Below are 15,883 nucleotides of genomic sequence, written 5' to 3'. Positions count from 1 at the left end.
AAAATCTGTTTATAAATTTAAAATCGTCCTCGTTTTGACAATGTACCGAAGAAGTGAGATAGAAAATACCTATTTTTTGAATTGTCAAGCATAAAGTCCATAAAAAGTTGTCATTAAAACTCATTACGACGGGCCAGCAACTCGGACCGGGGTCTGCTAGTGTAAAAATTTTGGAAACTTGCCACCCAATTTGTTCTCGTTTTTATACCCTACATCACACTGTGGTAAGGTGTATTATGTCTTTGTGCATTTGTATGTAACATACAAAAGGAAACGAAATAGACCCATAGTTCCTTTTAGGGATATATGTACATATAATCACTTTCTGAGTCGATTTTTGTATGTCCGTCCGTCTGTCCATATATTTTTGTTCGCAACGTTCAGGTCTTATTTTTTGTCCGATTCAGCTGAAAATTGGGTAATATAATTTTTGTAGCCATGGGAAAACTCCTATTGGTTTTGGTGAAAATCGGTTCAGATTTGGATATAGCTCCCACATATATTTTCGGCCGATTTGACGTATTTGCTGCACCAAACACGCTATAAACGACCGAATTTCGATTAAATTTGGAATGTGTGACTAAATTCGGTCTAAAAATAAATGTGCCAAATTACATCGAAATCGGTTCAGATTTGGATATAGCTCCCATATATATTTTCGTCCGATTTGAGGTATTTGCTGCACCAAACACGATATATACGTCCGATTTTGATGAAATTTGGTCTAAGTTCGGTCTAAAAATAAATGTGCCAAATTACATCGAAATCGACCGAATTTTATTAAATCTGGAATGTGTGACTGAATTTAGTTTAAAAATAAATGTGCCAATTTGACGTATTTGCTGCACCAAACACGCTATATACGACCGAATTTGATTAAATCTGGAATGTGTGACTGAATTCGGTCTAAAAATAAATGTGCCAAATTACATCGAAATCGGTTCAGATTTGGATATAGCTCTCATATATATTTTCGTCCGATTTGATGTATTTGCTGCACCAAACACGCTATATACGACCGAATTTGATGAAATTTGGAATTTTTGACTGAATTCAGTCTAAAAATAAATGTGCCAAATTACATCGAAATCGGTTCAGATTTGGATATAGCTCTCATATATATTTTCGTCCGATTTGACGTATTTGCTGCACCAAACACGCTATATACGTCCGATTTTGATGAAATTTGGAATGTGGGACTGAATTTTGTCTAGTAATAAGTTTACCATATTATATAGGAATCAGTTAAAATTGTGTATCTCTTATATTTTACATATTCACAGTGGTTTAGGGTATCATATAGTCGGCCGCGCCCGACTATGACCCTTTCCTTACTGTTTTTTATACCCTCCACTATAGTATGGAGGGTATATTAAGTTTGTTTTTCCGTTTTTAACTCATTGAAATACTCATTTGCGACCCTATAAAGTATATATATTCTTGATCAGGGTAAAATTCTGAGTCGATCTGCGCATGTCCGTCCGTCCGCCTGTGGTAATCACTCTAGCATCCACAAAAATGGAGATAGAACGCTGAAATTTTGGGAAAATGTGTCTTTTGTTTGCAGGCAGTTCTATGATGGGCTATATCGGTCCATGTTTAGGTAGAGGCCCCATATAACGGTACCGCCAGATTTACGATATTTTGACGTGTTTAGCTACATTTTCAGACCGATTCAGCTATAATTTGACATTTAGGGTTCTTAAGTGTCAATAAACTTATATAACAAAACTTGTGGACATAGGTCCATGTTTTGGTATAGCCCCCATATAACGGTACCCCCCGATTTACGGTATTTTGACGTTTTTAGCTATTTTTTCAGACCGATTTAGCTATAATTTGACATTTAGGGTTCTTAAGTGTCAATAAACTTTTATAACAAAACTAGTGGACATAGGTCCATGTTTTGAAATAGACCTCATATAACGGTACCGCCCGATTTTCAGTAATTTGGCAATTTTAGTTTGAATTTTTAACCGAACTAGCTGTAATTTGACATGTGAAGGTTGTAGTGGTCACGTATATAACGGTACCTCCCGATTTTCGGTACTTTGAGGATTTTACTTAAAATGCTTAACCGTGGTTTGGTATAGCCCCAAAACAAACCTCCCGATTTTCCGTACCTTAGCTTTATTTGTTGGCCGAACTTTCTGTAATTTGAAATTTAAGAGCCAACAAAAATTCTGCCCACATATAGCGGTACCTCCGAACTAGCTGTTAATGACATTTGAAGTTCCAACTGATCACAATCCACTAGAAATATTCAACATAGGTCTATGTTTTTGTATAGCCTACATTTAACTTTATGTACCGATTTTCCGTATTTTGAGGATTTTAGCTATAATTTTTAACCGAATTAGGAGTTATTTGACATTAGAGGCTCCATCAACATACTTCCATGTTTTATTTTAACCCCTATATAACGGTACCTCCCACTTTCTAGCCCACCAAAAATTGTCAACATACAAGTTCGACACGGCCGAACTTAACGCTTTTTTACTTGTTTTTACTTTTTTTGCAAATTGATACTGATATTTCCTTGGTAGGTAATACAAATAGAGATTTCCTTTCTTTGGTCACTTATAGTGAAATTTAATGGAGAGCATTTTTGTCTTTGACATAATTCTTCTCAAATAATGATTTGTGGAAAAAATTTGCATAAACGACCTTAACCCTAAAATGCGTCTTTGATTTTTACATATTTCTGGAGTTTAAATAAAAGATAGAGTTTTGATGTACTATAGTAACATTTTATGTTGAACAAATATGTAGAATATTTTGATCCGATACGATCACATTTTATAGGAGAAGGGAACAAAAAGACCCCTTTAATAATATGAAAAATGAAATCAGCGACCCAAAAAACATATGTACCCAAGATAAGTTCAAAATCCATCCATTTTTAGAGTTTTAGCCAGGTTTTTCGAAAAATTGGCCACTGTGCACTGTGACACCACTACTTTGACACACATAACTAAAATATATATATGTACATAGGTTAACTGAGTTTTTTCAAGTGTTTAAACGTGTGTATGTGTTTGCAAGCGAAAATGGCTTGTAATAAAAATGCAAATTCTTCTGCTACGCCTCCAACATCTCCTTCTCCACCTCTCCACCATCACCACCACCCAGTTTACAAAGTTTATTAGTATGTGTAGAAGGCACAGCATCAACAGGACAACAAACAACAACAAGCAATAAGAAAATATTGTATTTACCACCAGCATAAATGCCAACCTATTGTAATCCTTGCTTGATTTGCTCGTTCCACAACAAACTTTTTTTCTTGTTATTTCTTTAGGTTATAAAAAAATATATTAGAATATAAATTGAAAAGCTGGAGTATTTCTTTCACACAAAAAAAGAATAAAATGTATGTAAAACGAAAAAAGCTGTTGATGTGTTGGAATGAAATGTGTAGAAAATAAATGACCCAGATGTTGAAGAACTTTTAAACTTTTTTTGACACTTCTTTTCTTTCTTTTAGCACAACATTCATTATTTGATTGAGTGCCAAAAGGAACACTTACTCCGAATGATCATAACAATGAAATGAATCGTTTAATATGGAAATGGAACGAATTCAATTTAATGACTTGGCGGGATTTTGACAAACATAAACTATCAAAAAAATATGTAAAATAAGATTTTTGTCAGCAGAAAGGGGGGGAGAACATTGTTTGGAAAAGCGACTTGGCCTTTGTCACAATCGTTGATGTCTGTCAACTAATTTTACATCAATGTCAAACGGAACAAACCCTAGATCCAATTGTTAACGAAATAATTCTGCCATTCAAATGTAATTTCAGATCTGGCATATCCTCCCTAGATAAGATTTTCACACACGCAAAGACCAAGAAAAAATCCAATACATAATATTCTTTGCCCAAGAAGATCAAGAAATTTTCAAGTCAAGTCAAGTAATAGAGGATATTTACTGCTACAACATCTTCTTTAGTCCCGTTTCAATACGACTTGCCGCTTCCAAGCATAATCGAGAAAACCTAAAAATATGAACTTTGACCGCGATTTATTTAGAAATCACTCCAGTGATGTTTTCTTCTTTTTTAATTTTTCTCATCTATGAACATGGCTATTTTAGAATCCGCAAAAACTTCCCAGGTGTAAGCGGTTTTTATTGAAAGTTGATTAAAGTGCACCCTACATGACATTTTTTTATAATTGTATACAGTCAGTACATTGTCCCAATTTGAACTTCTATATCTCAAAAATGGTTAAACCTACGAAAATACCTTTAAGATCAATCTTGTAGAGAATTTTCACTGCTAATTTTCACTCTCGAGTATTATTTCGATAGACCTTGAGGTTTCCAAGCAAAATGGTGAAAACGTAAAAAAAACCCTAAAAATATGAATTTTGACCGCCACCACAATATGGAGGGTATAATTAAATTTGTCATTCTGTCCGTAAAACATCGAAATATTCATCGGAGACCCTATAAAGTATGTATATTCTTGATCAGGGTAAAATTCTAAGTCGATATAACAAAGTCCATCTGTCCGTCCATCCGTCCGTCTGTTCAAATCAATATACAGCTCGCAACTTTTAAGATAGAGCTTTTTAATTTGATATAGAAGTTTCTATTACTCGTAGGATGTTGGGTATTGCAAATGTACTATATAGGTCCACGTTTTGATACAGCCCCCATAGAACGGTAACCCCCGATGTTCGGTTTTTGAAGGTTTTAGCTTTATTATCACATCGAAATGGCTGAAAGTTGGTGCTTAGTCTTCCTTGGGGTTATAAAACTTTCCCCCAGAATTTTGTCGGTATAGGTGCACGCCTTCATATAGCCCCCATAGGACGGTACCTCGTGATTTTCGGTATTTTGAAGTTTGTGGCATCAATATTCAACCGAAATTGTTGATATTTTGTATTTAGTCTTCATTTAGGGTATAAAACTTTCCACATGAAATTTGTCGGTACAGGTCCACGCCTTCATATAGCCCCCATAATACGGTACCCCCCGATTTTCGGTATTTTAAAGTTTGTGGCATCAATATTCCACTGAAAATTTTGAAATTTGGCATTTAGTCTTCATTTGGGGTATACAACTTACCCCTAGAATTTTGTCGGTATAGGTCTACGTCTTCACATAGCCCCCATAGAACGGTACCTCCCGATTTCCGGTATTTTGAAGGTTGTGGCCTCAATATTCCTCCGAAATGGTTAAAATTTGGTACTTAGTCTTCGTTGGGCGTACACAAATTTCCACCTGAAATTTTCATATTGCCCTTAAAGAACGGTACATCCCGTTTTTCGGTATTTTGAAGGTTTGTGTCCACAACCATCAAATACCCAAAATCAGCCACTGAAATTTTTTAAATTTGGTATTTAGGCTACGTTGGAGGTAAAAACCTTTCCGACTGAAATTCGTCGGTATACGTCCACGTTTCGATATAGCCCCCAAAGAACGGTACCTTCCGATTTTCGTAATTCTGAGGGTTGTGACCTCAATATCCCACCGAAATGACTGAAATTTGTGATTTAGTCTTCCATGGGGTTATATGTAGATATTCCAGAAGAGAATTATCAGTATAGGTCCACGTTTTCTTATATCCCCATAGAAGCGGACCTCTTGATTTGCTGTATTTTTAAAGTTTTTGATTGATACAACAGCTTTTCCGAAAGTTTGACTGGGAAGTACCCGAAGGATTGGATCGATTAAGTCCATATTGGAACCTAATCTAAGTCTGGTAGAAATTTCACGATGTGTTTGAACTTTTGTGGGGGAGGTAAGGGAAGGAGTGCACCATAGGTAATTTGGACAGGTTTTTGGGCAAAAATCGATTTTTGCACTTTTAATAACGCGACTTTTCTAATTTGATTCGAAGAAAGAACGTGTCAAATTTTATGGATGTGCAATTTGTTTTCAAAAATATTCAAGACTCGCGGTATAATTCGAAGTTAAAATCAAAATTTAAAAAAAGATTAAAACTCAGAGCAGTGTTTAAACGCAATTTGTAAGAGTTTGGTAATAATCAAATACATAGATATGATATTCAGTGGAATAGTGGCGGTGTGTACTTTCTGTTTTAAGAAATAATTTTCTTTAAAATGTTTGTTACAGCAGAAAAAATCGTCATATAGGATACAATCTATTAACAAAATTATAGTTTTATGTTATAGACTTTGTTTTTGCGCATAATAATAAAAACACTTCAAATTAACCGAAAATAAAACTGTACAACACAAAAAATAATTACAAGATAATTCGACCAGATTATGAAAGAGGACCGAAAAAAAGAAGACACGTGTATCGGCGTTTTGAAAGTTTACGTCGGGAAGTAACCTAAATAGGCGTGGCAAGTTCCGCCCATTTCTACAGATTTTGAAATAGTCGACATCAGATTCCTTGAAATCCTTGCATTTTAGGTATAAAGTATCTTTAACAATATTACTGACAACAATACGGGGTATCTTTTTATGTAAAAAATTAACCCTCATGCGAGTCACTAAAGAGGTCTTTTTGGTCTCTTTTTCAAAAACGTTTAAAAACTCCTTTAAAATGTGATTGTATCAGATCGAAATATTCTACAAAATTATTTGTCATAAAATTTTACTATAGGTCCCCGAAAACACCAAAATCGTACCTAAACGCCAGAAATCTGCCAAAAGTAAAATCAGGTTTTAGGGTTAATGTTGTACTTTATCTGAGTTTATTAAGTTTTGTCCCACAAAACTTCATTCTAGATAGAAAACGTCAAAAACAAAAATAATCTCCATCAAATTTCAATATAAGTCGCCAAATAAATGAAATATGTATTTACAATATATATCAAGAAAATATATACATCAAGTTTGCCAACAAAACACCCAAATATTTTTGAATAAATTTGTTTTGTTCTTTTTCGAGTTGATGCATGAAAGTAACATGAAATTTAGTTCTAGACGAAAAGTGTTAAAAGAAAAAATATTCTACTCAAAATTTCATTGTAAGTCCTAGAACAAACTAGATATCTGAGTAAAATACTTTGTTAAGAATATGACGTTACAAAACTAGATATTATAGGTAGAAATTATTTGTTACACTTTTATACTCTTAATCAAAATTAATCCATACTGAGCCAAAAACTCCTAAAATATCTGACTTTTTGGGGGTTGTGTCAAAAGAAGAAATGTTCTAAATCAAATTTCATTATGAGTCTCTGAACAAGAGAAATTTGTAGCTATAATATTTAACATCTCCAGAAGCTTTCGCTTTTTATATATGATTTAGGACCATATTCTATCTTTTTTATTCACATTTTCATTATCTGCGGTCACAAAATATATTTTATTGACGTTTTTTCATAATAAATTCTTTAAGAAGATTATGTGTGCTCGATTCAAACTGTATTTGAAATAATTATGGTGAATATATATAGGCAAAATATTGATAACCCACATCGGACTTTGAAAAATTACGTATTTTAGTACTATAAACTAAAATAACGTCATCTGGATAAGTCATAGGTTCCTGATATTGCATGTGAAAATGCGGGGATAGCCTACGGCTATTGTCCAGTGAATATATCTCTGACATACGAGTCCTAACATCCATGGTTTTGGCATGGTCCTAAACACTCTAATGATGGCAGCTACTCCTGCTCTGATAAAATTGACTGAATTAACCCTTGAAATCGAAGTAACTAGCCATATCCTAACTAAATTTGTTACGATCATTCATGATATACACATGTATGTCAGTTCCTAGGGTTAATTCAGTCAATTTTATCAGAGCAGGAGTAGCTGCCATCATCATAGCTATGTGGGAGCTATGACAAAAAATTGATCTATTTTCAAAAAAAAAAAATATGAAGTTTAAGGGAAATCGTCCGATTTCAGATATTTTGTGGATTTTAGCGACACTTTATGACCGATTCGGCTGAAATTTGGTATTTCGACCTCTTGGAAGGTATGAATCCTTCGTACCCAAAAATTATTAACATAGGTCAATGTTTTTGTTTAGACCCCATACAATGGGACCACCCTGTTCAATAAATTTTGACAGTTTTTGGTCAGTTTGGTTGATAAAACGTAAGAGTTGCTGTTTTTACACATTTACTATAAATAATAATTAATTTCAATACAAAATGGACGTTGAAATAGTTTTGGCCAGAAAATTTTGATTTGAGACCATAGTGCCCCGGGAATATCTTCAGCAAAGGACTCTGAATCAACTACATAATATACCAAGTTGCGATTTTTTGCGTTTTTTGAGTCATATCACTTTTTTTGAAGGTGCCCTCCTTGCAGAAACAATATTTTTTTTTAATTTTTTGTTTGGTGAAGGAAATATTAAACCCAAAAAAGCATACGATTTGAACTAAAAATACATTTTCTTTAAAGAAATATTCACCATGTGTTCTAACAATGTACAGTCGTGTCGTGCAGTTACAGATTTAACTCTTTAGAGTAAATCATAAATAAAGGAAACAATTGTTGTTCCGTTTATGAAGAAACGAAAAAGACTTTATTTCTTTGTTGTGTTCTTAAGACTAAAATTTCTTGATACCGTAAAAGGTATATTCATTTATTGGTACATTTAGTATTTGTTGAATCAGCAAAAGCCAGTAGTAGCAACGTTCGATGCTTAGCGTTGGCTTTTGGAGTTCAACGTACTCGTATTGAATTTTATTTTAATATTGACTCCTCAAATATTTTTTGGGAATACACATTAAATAGAAGGGGGATTGTATACAACCCTATCTTACTCCTTTTGAAATTGGAACATCGTCGGTAAGCTCGCCACCTATTTGAATGTTGGCTATCTATCTATTGCCAGTACAGGTTTCTGTTGCATTTTATATCGCCTTCCTCTAGTCCAATTGAAATCAAAATTTCTATCAGTTTTGTATGAGTAAATTCAAACTAAGTAGGGCCTCTCGAGTTCCCATACCTTCCCTGAAACCAAATTGCGTTTTTCCCATGTGTGCTTCGCATTTTGGGTATATACGCGTATGTATTACCTTTAAGAATAGTTTTAAAGCATGGCTCATAAGTCTTAGTAATCTATAATCTCCGCACGTCTTTGCATTATTTTTCTTGGGAATCGTAATAAAAGTAGATTTCCTGTTTCGTAAATTTGGTTGTATAATTTTAACAATAATTGTGTATTTCTTTCATCTAGTAATTTAAATAATTCTGATGGGACTTCATCCTGTCCGGTAGCCTTGTTCTTTTTCATTGAATTTATGGCCACATCTAATACGCTTTTTGTAATGCGTCTTCCTCTAAAATTGGTTTCTCTTTTTGTGTTATTTATTTCTGTTCTTGTGTTGTCTGTAAAGAGAGTTCTAATATAATTTTCCCAGTGTTTCTTCTTTTCTGTGGTTTCGTATATTGCGGTATTATTCTCATCGAAAATAAATGAAGTCGATCTTTTTGAAAATATTCCAGATGCCTCTCTTAACTTTTTGTGGATATTGAAATCGTCATGTAGGATTTGTAGTCTTCCAATTTCCTAGCACTGTTTAATTAATTGCGCATTTTTTGCGGTCCGAGTTGCAACTCTTATTTCTTGGTTAATTCCCCAATATCGTTCATAGTTTGAATTCTTATGTTTGCTCCTTTCTATGCGAAGTTTGCGTATCTCGTCCGTCATCCATGTGTCCTCTCTTTTAGATGTTGTAGTTCCAAGGATATTGCTGGGTATGGTATTCATGGAGTTTTTTACATTGTTCCATAAATTCTCGATATCTTCTCCATCAATATTGTGTTGTTCTGCATTAAAGTGATTTTTCATGGTTTGTTTAGTGGAAGGATCGTTTAATTTTTCTTTGGTAGTTTCTTTCGGATGGTAGTTAGCTTTATCTGTAATTTGCACAGCAGAAGGTTATGGTCCGAGGGGACATCAACTCCTGGGTACGTAGAACATTTATTTATGCAGGAGGAATATCGCTTATTTATTAAAATGTCATCAATTTGGTTTCTAACAATGTTTCTGTTATTGTCTTGTGGCGATTTCCATGTGTAAAGTCGTCTGGGATGGAGGCGAAACATTGTATTAGCAAACATAAAACTGTGTTCTTGACAGAATTGTATCAGTTGTTCTCCTCTTTCATTCCGTTGTCTTAAGCCAAATTTTCCTGTGATTCCGGGTGTTTCTTCTTGTCCAACTTTAGCATTAAAATCTCCCTGGATTATGGTAATGTCGTGTGGTTTTGTTATCTTTAATAACTTTTCAACGTCGTAATAAAACTGTTTCAATTCATCGTTATTGCTATCGCATGTGGGCGGATATACTTGTATTATGTTCATGTTTATTGGTTTTGCAGATATTTTTATCAGCATCACCCTATCAGAAATTGGAACATATCCAGTGACACAGACGTCCTTTCTGTGAATTCCCTCTCTGTATCCGGAATGATAAATTTTTGCGTTCTGGGAACTAAATTCTGCATTCTCCGTCCACCACGTTTCACTGATACCCAGGATATCAATTTGTAGTCTTTCCAATTCACTTATGGTGTTGTCTAGTTTTCCAAGCTCATGAAGGCTTCTCACATTCCAAGTTCCTATCTTAAGTTTGGTTTCACCTCCGGGGATTCTTAGCACCCTCTGATTACCGGAGACTGAGGGGCGTAGGTTCCCCTATCCGTCCGATGGCGTACCTGTACCAAACAAATTCTGGGGAAAAGTTTTATACCTCCAACAAAGACTAAATACCAAATTTCATCCATTTCGGAGGAATATTGAAGCCACAATCATCAAAATACCGAAAATCGGGAGGGGCCTTTCTATGGGGGCTATATGAAGCCGTGAACATATAACGACAACTTTCTGGAGGAAAGTTTTATAAACCCAACGAAGACTAAGTAGCAAATTCCAGCCATTTCGGTGTGGTAATGAACCTAAAACCTTCAAAATACCGAAAATCGGGCGGTATCGTTATATGGGAGCTATATCAAATCATGGACCGATATAGCTTATTTGCAATACCAAACATCCTAGGAGTAATAGAAACTTCTATAACAAATTACAAAGCTATATCTTAAAAATTGCGAGCTGTATCTTGATTTTAACAGACGGACGGACAGACGGACATAGAATTTTACCCTGATCAAGAATATATATACTTTATAAGGTCTCCGATGAATCTTTCGATGTCTTACAAATGGAATGACAAATTTTATTATACCCTCCATATTTTGGTGGAGATAAAAAAATGACTCCGCACGAAATATAAAGCATTAACAAGTAAGAAAGGCGTTAAGTTCGGCCGGCCCAAACTTTTTATACCCTCCACCGGAATTTGTATTGAAGTAAAATGGACGAATTAGTTTCCTTTTGTTTATGAAGAAGACTAAATACCAAATTTCAGCAATTTCGGTAAAACAATGTGACTAACCTTTAAAATACGGAAATTCGGGAGGTACTGTTCTATGGGGCCTATATCAAAACGTCGATCTATACCTATAAATTTCTGACGGAAAGTTTGTAGACTTGAAGAAGACTAAATACCAAATGTCCTATAATTCGGTAAGAAAAAAACCTTGAAAATACCGAAAATCAAGTGGTACGCTTTTATGGCGGATAAAGAAAGACGTAGACCTATACTGATAATTCACTTCTGGAATATTTATAACCCCATGGAAGACTAAATAACAAATTTCAGTCATTTCGGTGGAATATTGACGTCACAACCTTCAAAACACCGAACATCGGGAGGTACCGTTCTATGGGGGCTATATGAAGGCGTGGACCTATACCGACAAATTTCATATGGAATGTTTTATACCCCAAACGAAGACTAAATACCAAATTTCAGTAATTTCGGTGGATTATTGCGGCCACAACATTCAAACCGTTCTATGGGGGCTATATGAAGGCGAGGACCTATACCGACAAATTTCATATGGACAGGTTTATACCCCCAACGAAGACTAAATACCAAATTTCAGCCATTTCGATGGATAATTGTCGCCACAACCTTCAAAATACCGAAAATAGGGAGGTACCTTCTATGGGGGCTATTTTAAGGCGGGGACCTGTCCCAAACAAATTCTGAGGGAAAGTTTTATTCCTCCAACAAAGACTAAATACCAAATTTCAGCCATTTTGGAGTAATATTAAGACCACAACCTTCAAAATACCGAACATCGGGAGGTACCGTTCTATGGGCGCTATATGAAGGACCCATACCAACAAGATTCTGGGGGAAAGTGTTATACTACCAACGAACACTTAATACCAAATATCAGCCATTTCGGTATGATAATGAAGCTAAACCCTTCAAAATACCGAAAATCGGGTGGTACTGTTCTATGGGGGCTATATCAAAACGTGGACTGATGTAACCCATTTGCAATACCAATCATCCTAGGAGTAAAAGAAACTTCTATACCAAATTTCAAAGCTCTATCTTAAAAATTGCGAGCTGTATCTTGATTTCAACAGACGGATGGACGGACAAACAGACAGATGGACATGGTTATATCGACTTAGATCAAGAATATATATACTTTATAGGGTCTCCGATGATTATTTCGATGTGTTACAAACGGAATGACAAATTTAATTATACCCTCCATATTATGGTGGAAGGTATAATAAATCCGCACGAAGTATAAAGCATTAAAAATGTATAAAAAGCCCATAAGTCCACCGCTAATAATTTTTGCCTCAAAACCAGGCCAATTTACCTATAGTGGAGTGGACCGATATAACCCATCTTCGAACTTAAACTTAGTTTGGACAAAATATTACGAAAGACAAATTTTGGACCGAATCGGTCAGGCAGATTTTTCCCGTATGAAATTGTTAGCATAAATGCAGAGGGTATAAAAACGTTTAATATTCCTTCTTTAATAACACTGTGCAACATTTTTAAGGTAATATTGTGCAAACAATTTAAGCTTAGGATTTTTTGAAAATGCAGACCCAAACGACAGAAACCCTAGTTGGGTTTTGTTGTGTCAGATCCAGCTTGGATTTTATGGCCCCATCTAAACATTGTTAAATATTGACATTTAAAAGCAATTCCGGGCTATATTTCTGAAACCTATGTGACCTCCGAAGCAAATTTATAGATAAGGGCAAGAATAAAATATTAGGAAAAATAATGAACTCGAAAAATTACATCTATTGCCTCAAATTTTTAAAAATATCGAAAATTTCCACAATTTGTGTACATTTCGCACCATATCTACAAAACCGTTATTTTTTCTGAATGCTTTCTTTTGGAAAAATATTCTATTACGTTGCTTTCAGTATATTTTTCAACGACGATTTAATAAATATGCCAATAATGTGGTGAAATCCGAAATGCGAGAATAAACTGTTGGTGTGAACTGTGTTTGAAATACGTGTTGTAAAAGATATGATGCAAAATACCGCTGACGCAACATGAAGTAAGCATTTTAGAGCTTCAGAATGTTCTGAAGAATTGCTGAGAACTTTGTTTGGAAGATTTTTACGAAGGGTTACTTGATTCAACTACCAATAGTTTAGCTGATACTAACCAAAATTTCAGCAACTATGCAAAATATTCTATATTTTATCGATTTTGATGCCCTATATGAAGTTTTTCTTACGTGGTCTGTATAAAAGAAAAGTTCTACTAGTTTAGGGCTACAATGTTGCCAAAGACCAAATTCCTAATCGTTTCTGAGATAAAATCCCGATAAATGCAAAAAACTGTAGTTTTAGCCCGGTTAAGATGAGGCCATAAAATCCGAACTGGATCTGACAGGGCAAAACCCTACTATGGTTTTTGTAGACTCAATATTTTCTTTTTAAAAGAAATGTTTGCATTTTCAGTGTTGCATAGTGTTATTATTCATTCATTCTTCATTTTAATACCCTACAAGTAAGTCAACAATATGGACATAGTATAGATACATACGTGCCTGTGACTTATGTACATACATAAATATCATAAGCACATATCTTCATATTCACTTATGATATAATGTGTTGTTAAACTATAACAGCTTTATCATGTCGGGTTGTTAAACATCATAAACCAATTTCTCCCCTCTTCTCTCCTCTTTATTATTGCAGGTTGAATATGCTACCACAGAATCGGTTGTAACAGTAGACTGGGAAAATGGATTCGCTGAAGTGTCAGCGGCAAGAAATGAAAATATCACTCAAGTAAGTAACCATTGGCAACATAGAACTATGAGATTAACAAGGTCTACATCAAGTCGTCCACTTCGACTACTTTTGACAATTTTACATTACTGTAATTTGAGTTTATTTGTATTTTAAATGACAATAATGTAATTTGACAGCAAACTTAATAGGCACCTGGGCTCACTGTCCGGCCTTATATAGACCTTGGAGATTATTATTTTATAAAATATACAAACAAATACATGTCTAACGATTGTTTTTTTTTTTCAATATTCCACCAACATTGTTTTCCAACTAGGTCTTCAAAGAGCTATTATCACAGGCGAAAATCACGTACAATTTAAGTCCAGCACTGCGGCGACGCCGTCAATCGTTACCACAACAAGTGGGCAATAATGGTCCTGGTACACCGACACATCATAATCATCCATCGTCACATCATCACAACCATCCAGCCTCGTCATCGTCATCATCATCCGCCTATGGTGGTGCAGCTGCGGCTCATGCACCAACGGCAGCCCAATTGCAACATTTGCAGCGAATACAGGAACGCAGTTTGGGTAGCAAACGTAATTCCTGTACAATTTCCTAAAAATGTCAACAAAATCGAAAATAGCAACAACAACCACAACAAAAGCAGCTGCAGCCACAGCAACAACAAATGCTACCCAACCAGCATTAACAACAGCAATCAAAGTAAATTAAACCAACAAGAACAGTAACAACAACATCAACTAAAGTGTTTACAAAACGGATACAAAATCCTTTAGATACTTGCAAAAGCATACATCCATCCATATATAAATACAGAGATACATACATACATGGTTACAAACTTTGTATACATTTTAAGTACATTTATCAAATGAACAAGGTACAGCGATGACAATTTAAATAGGAACACATAGAGTCAACTTGGTGTTTTATATAAAGACCTAAACTTATTCTATGCCTGAGAGGCCTTATGGGGTCTAGTTTAAGAAAACTTTATAGAGATCTCCTATGAAGAGAAGAACTCATATTGTTCCCTTATATCCAGAAGACCTCACTCAATAAGGCCCTATGCATATTCGTAGATGATCTTTATGAGATATTTAATTTATAGCAGATATACTTTCGGGTCTTTTATATATACGAGCCCTATGGTTATTCTATCTAGAGAGTAGTTTTTAACCTCACGTAGATCTCTTATATTTCATAAATTGCTTTTAATTCCCAATTTTTATACCCTCCACCATATTATGCAGGGTATAATTAAATTTGTCATTCCGTTTGTAACACATCGAAATATTCATCGGAGACCCTATAAAGTATATATATTCTTGTTCCCGGTAAAATTCTAAGTCGATATAACCATGTCCGTCTGTCCGTCCGTTCGTCTGTTGAAATCAAGATACAGCTCGCAATTTTTAAGATAGAACTTTGTAATTTTGTGTAGAAGTTTCTACTAATCCTAGCATATTTGGTATTGCAAATGGGCTATATCGGTCCACGTTTTAATATAGCAACCCATAGAACGGTATTTTGATGGTTTAATACCCCAAATGAATACCAAATACCAAAATTCCAGCCATTTCGGTGTGATAATGAGGCTATAATCACACCGAAATGGCTGAAATTTGGTACTTAGTCTTCGTGGGGGGTAAAACACTTTCCCCATAAAATTTGTAGGGGTCCACGCCTTTACATAGCCCAATAGAACGGTACCTCCCGATTTTCGGTTTTTTGAAGGTTGTGGCCTCAATAATCCACCGAAATGGCTGAAATTTTGGTATTTGGTCTTCATTTGGGGTATTATGGT

General features: G+C 34.9%; 1 protein-coding gene across 5 annotated transcripts in view; it reads left to right on the top strand.

Moving 5' to 3' along the window:
- Positions 1-14,903, top strand: part of LOC141397052 (ras-related protein Rap-2b) — a 232,473-nt gene extending 217,570 nt beyond the window's left edge. For 4 of the 5 annotated variants that reach the window (XM_073972886.1, XM_073972883.1, XM_073972887.1 and 1 more), the window contains 2 exons: positions 14,008-14,100; positions 14,381-14,888. In XM_073972886.1, coding sequence (XP_073828987.1) covers positions 14,008-14,100; positions 14,381-14,674 — 387 coding nt within the window. In that variant the 3' untranslated portion in view covers positions 14,675-14,888. Of the gene's footprint in view, positions 1-14,007; positions 14,101-14,380 lie in introns of all 5 variants that reach the window. The other variant, XM_073972884.1, reaches the window with a different exon arrangement.
- Positions 14,904-15,883: the final 980 nt, after the last annotated feature.

Source organism: Musca autumnalis, unplaced genomic scaffold, assembly GCF_047663935.1.
Source record: "Musca autumnalis isolate F117 unplaced genomic scaffold, ASM4766393v1 scaffold_3, whole genome shotgun sequence".
Taxonomy (NCBI): domain Eukaryota; kingdom Metazoa; phylum Arthropoda; class Insecta; order Diptera; family Muscidae; genus Musca; species Musca autumnalis.
This window is presented reverse-complemented; position numbering and strand designations above follow the sequence as displayed.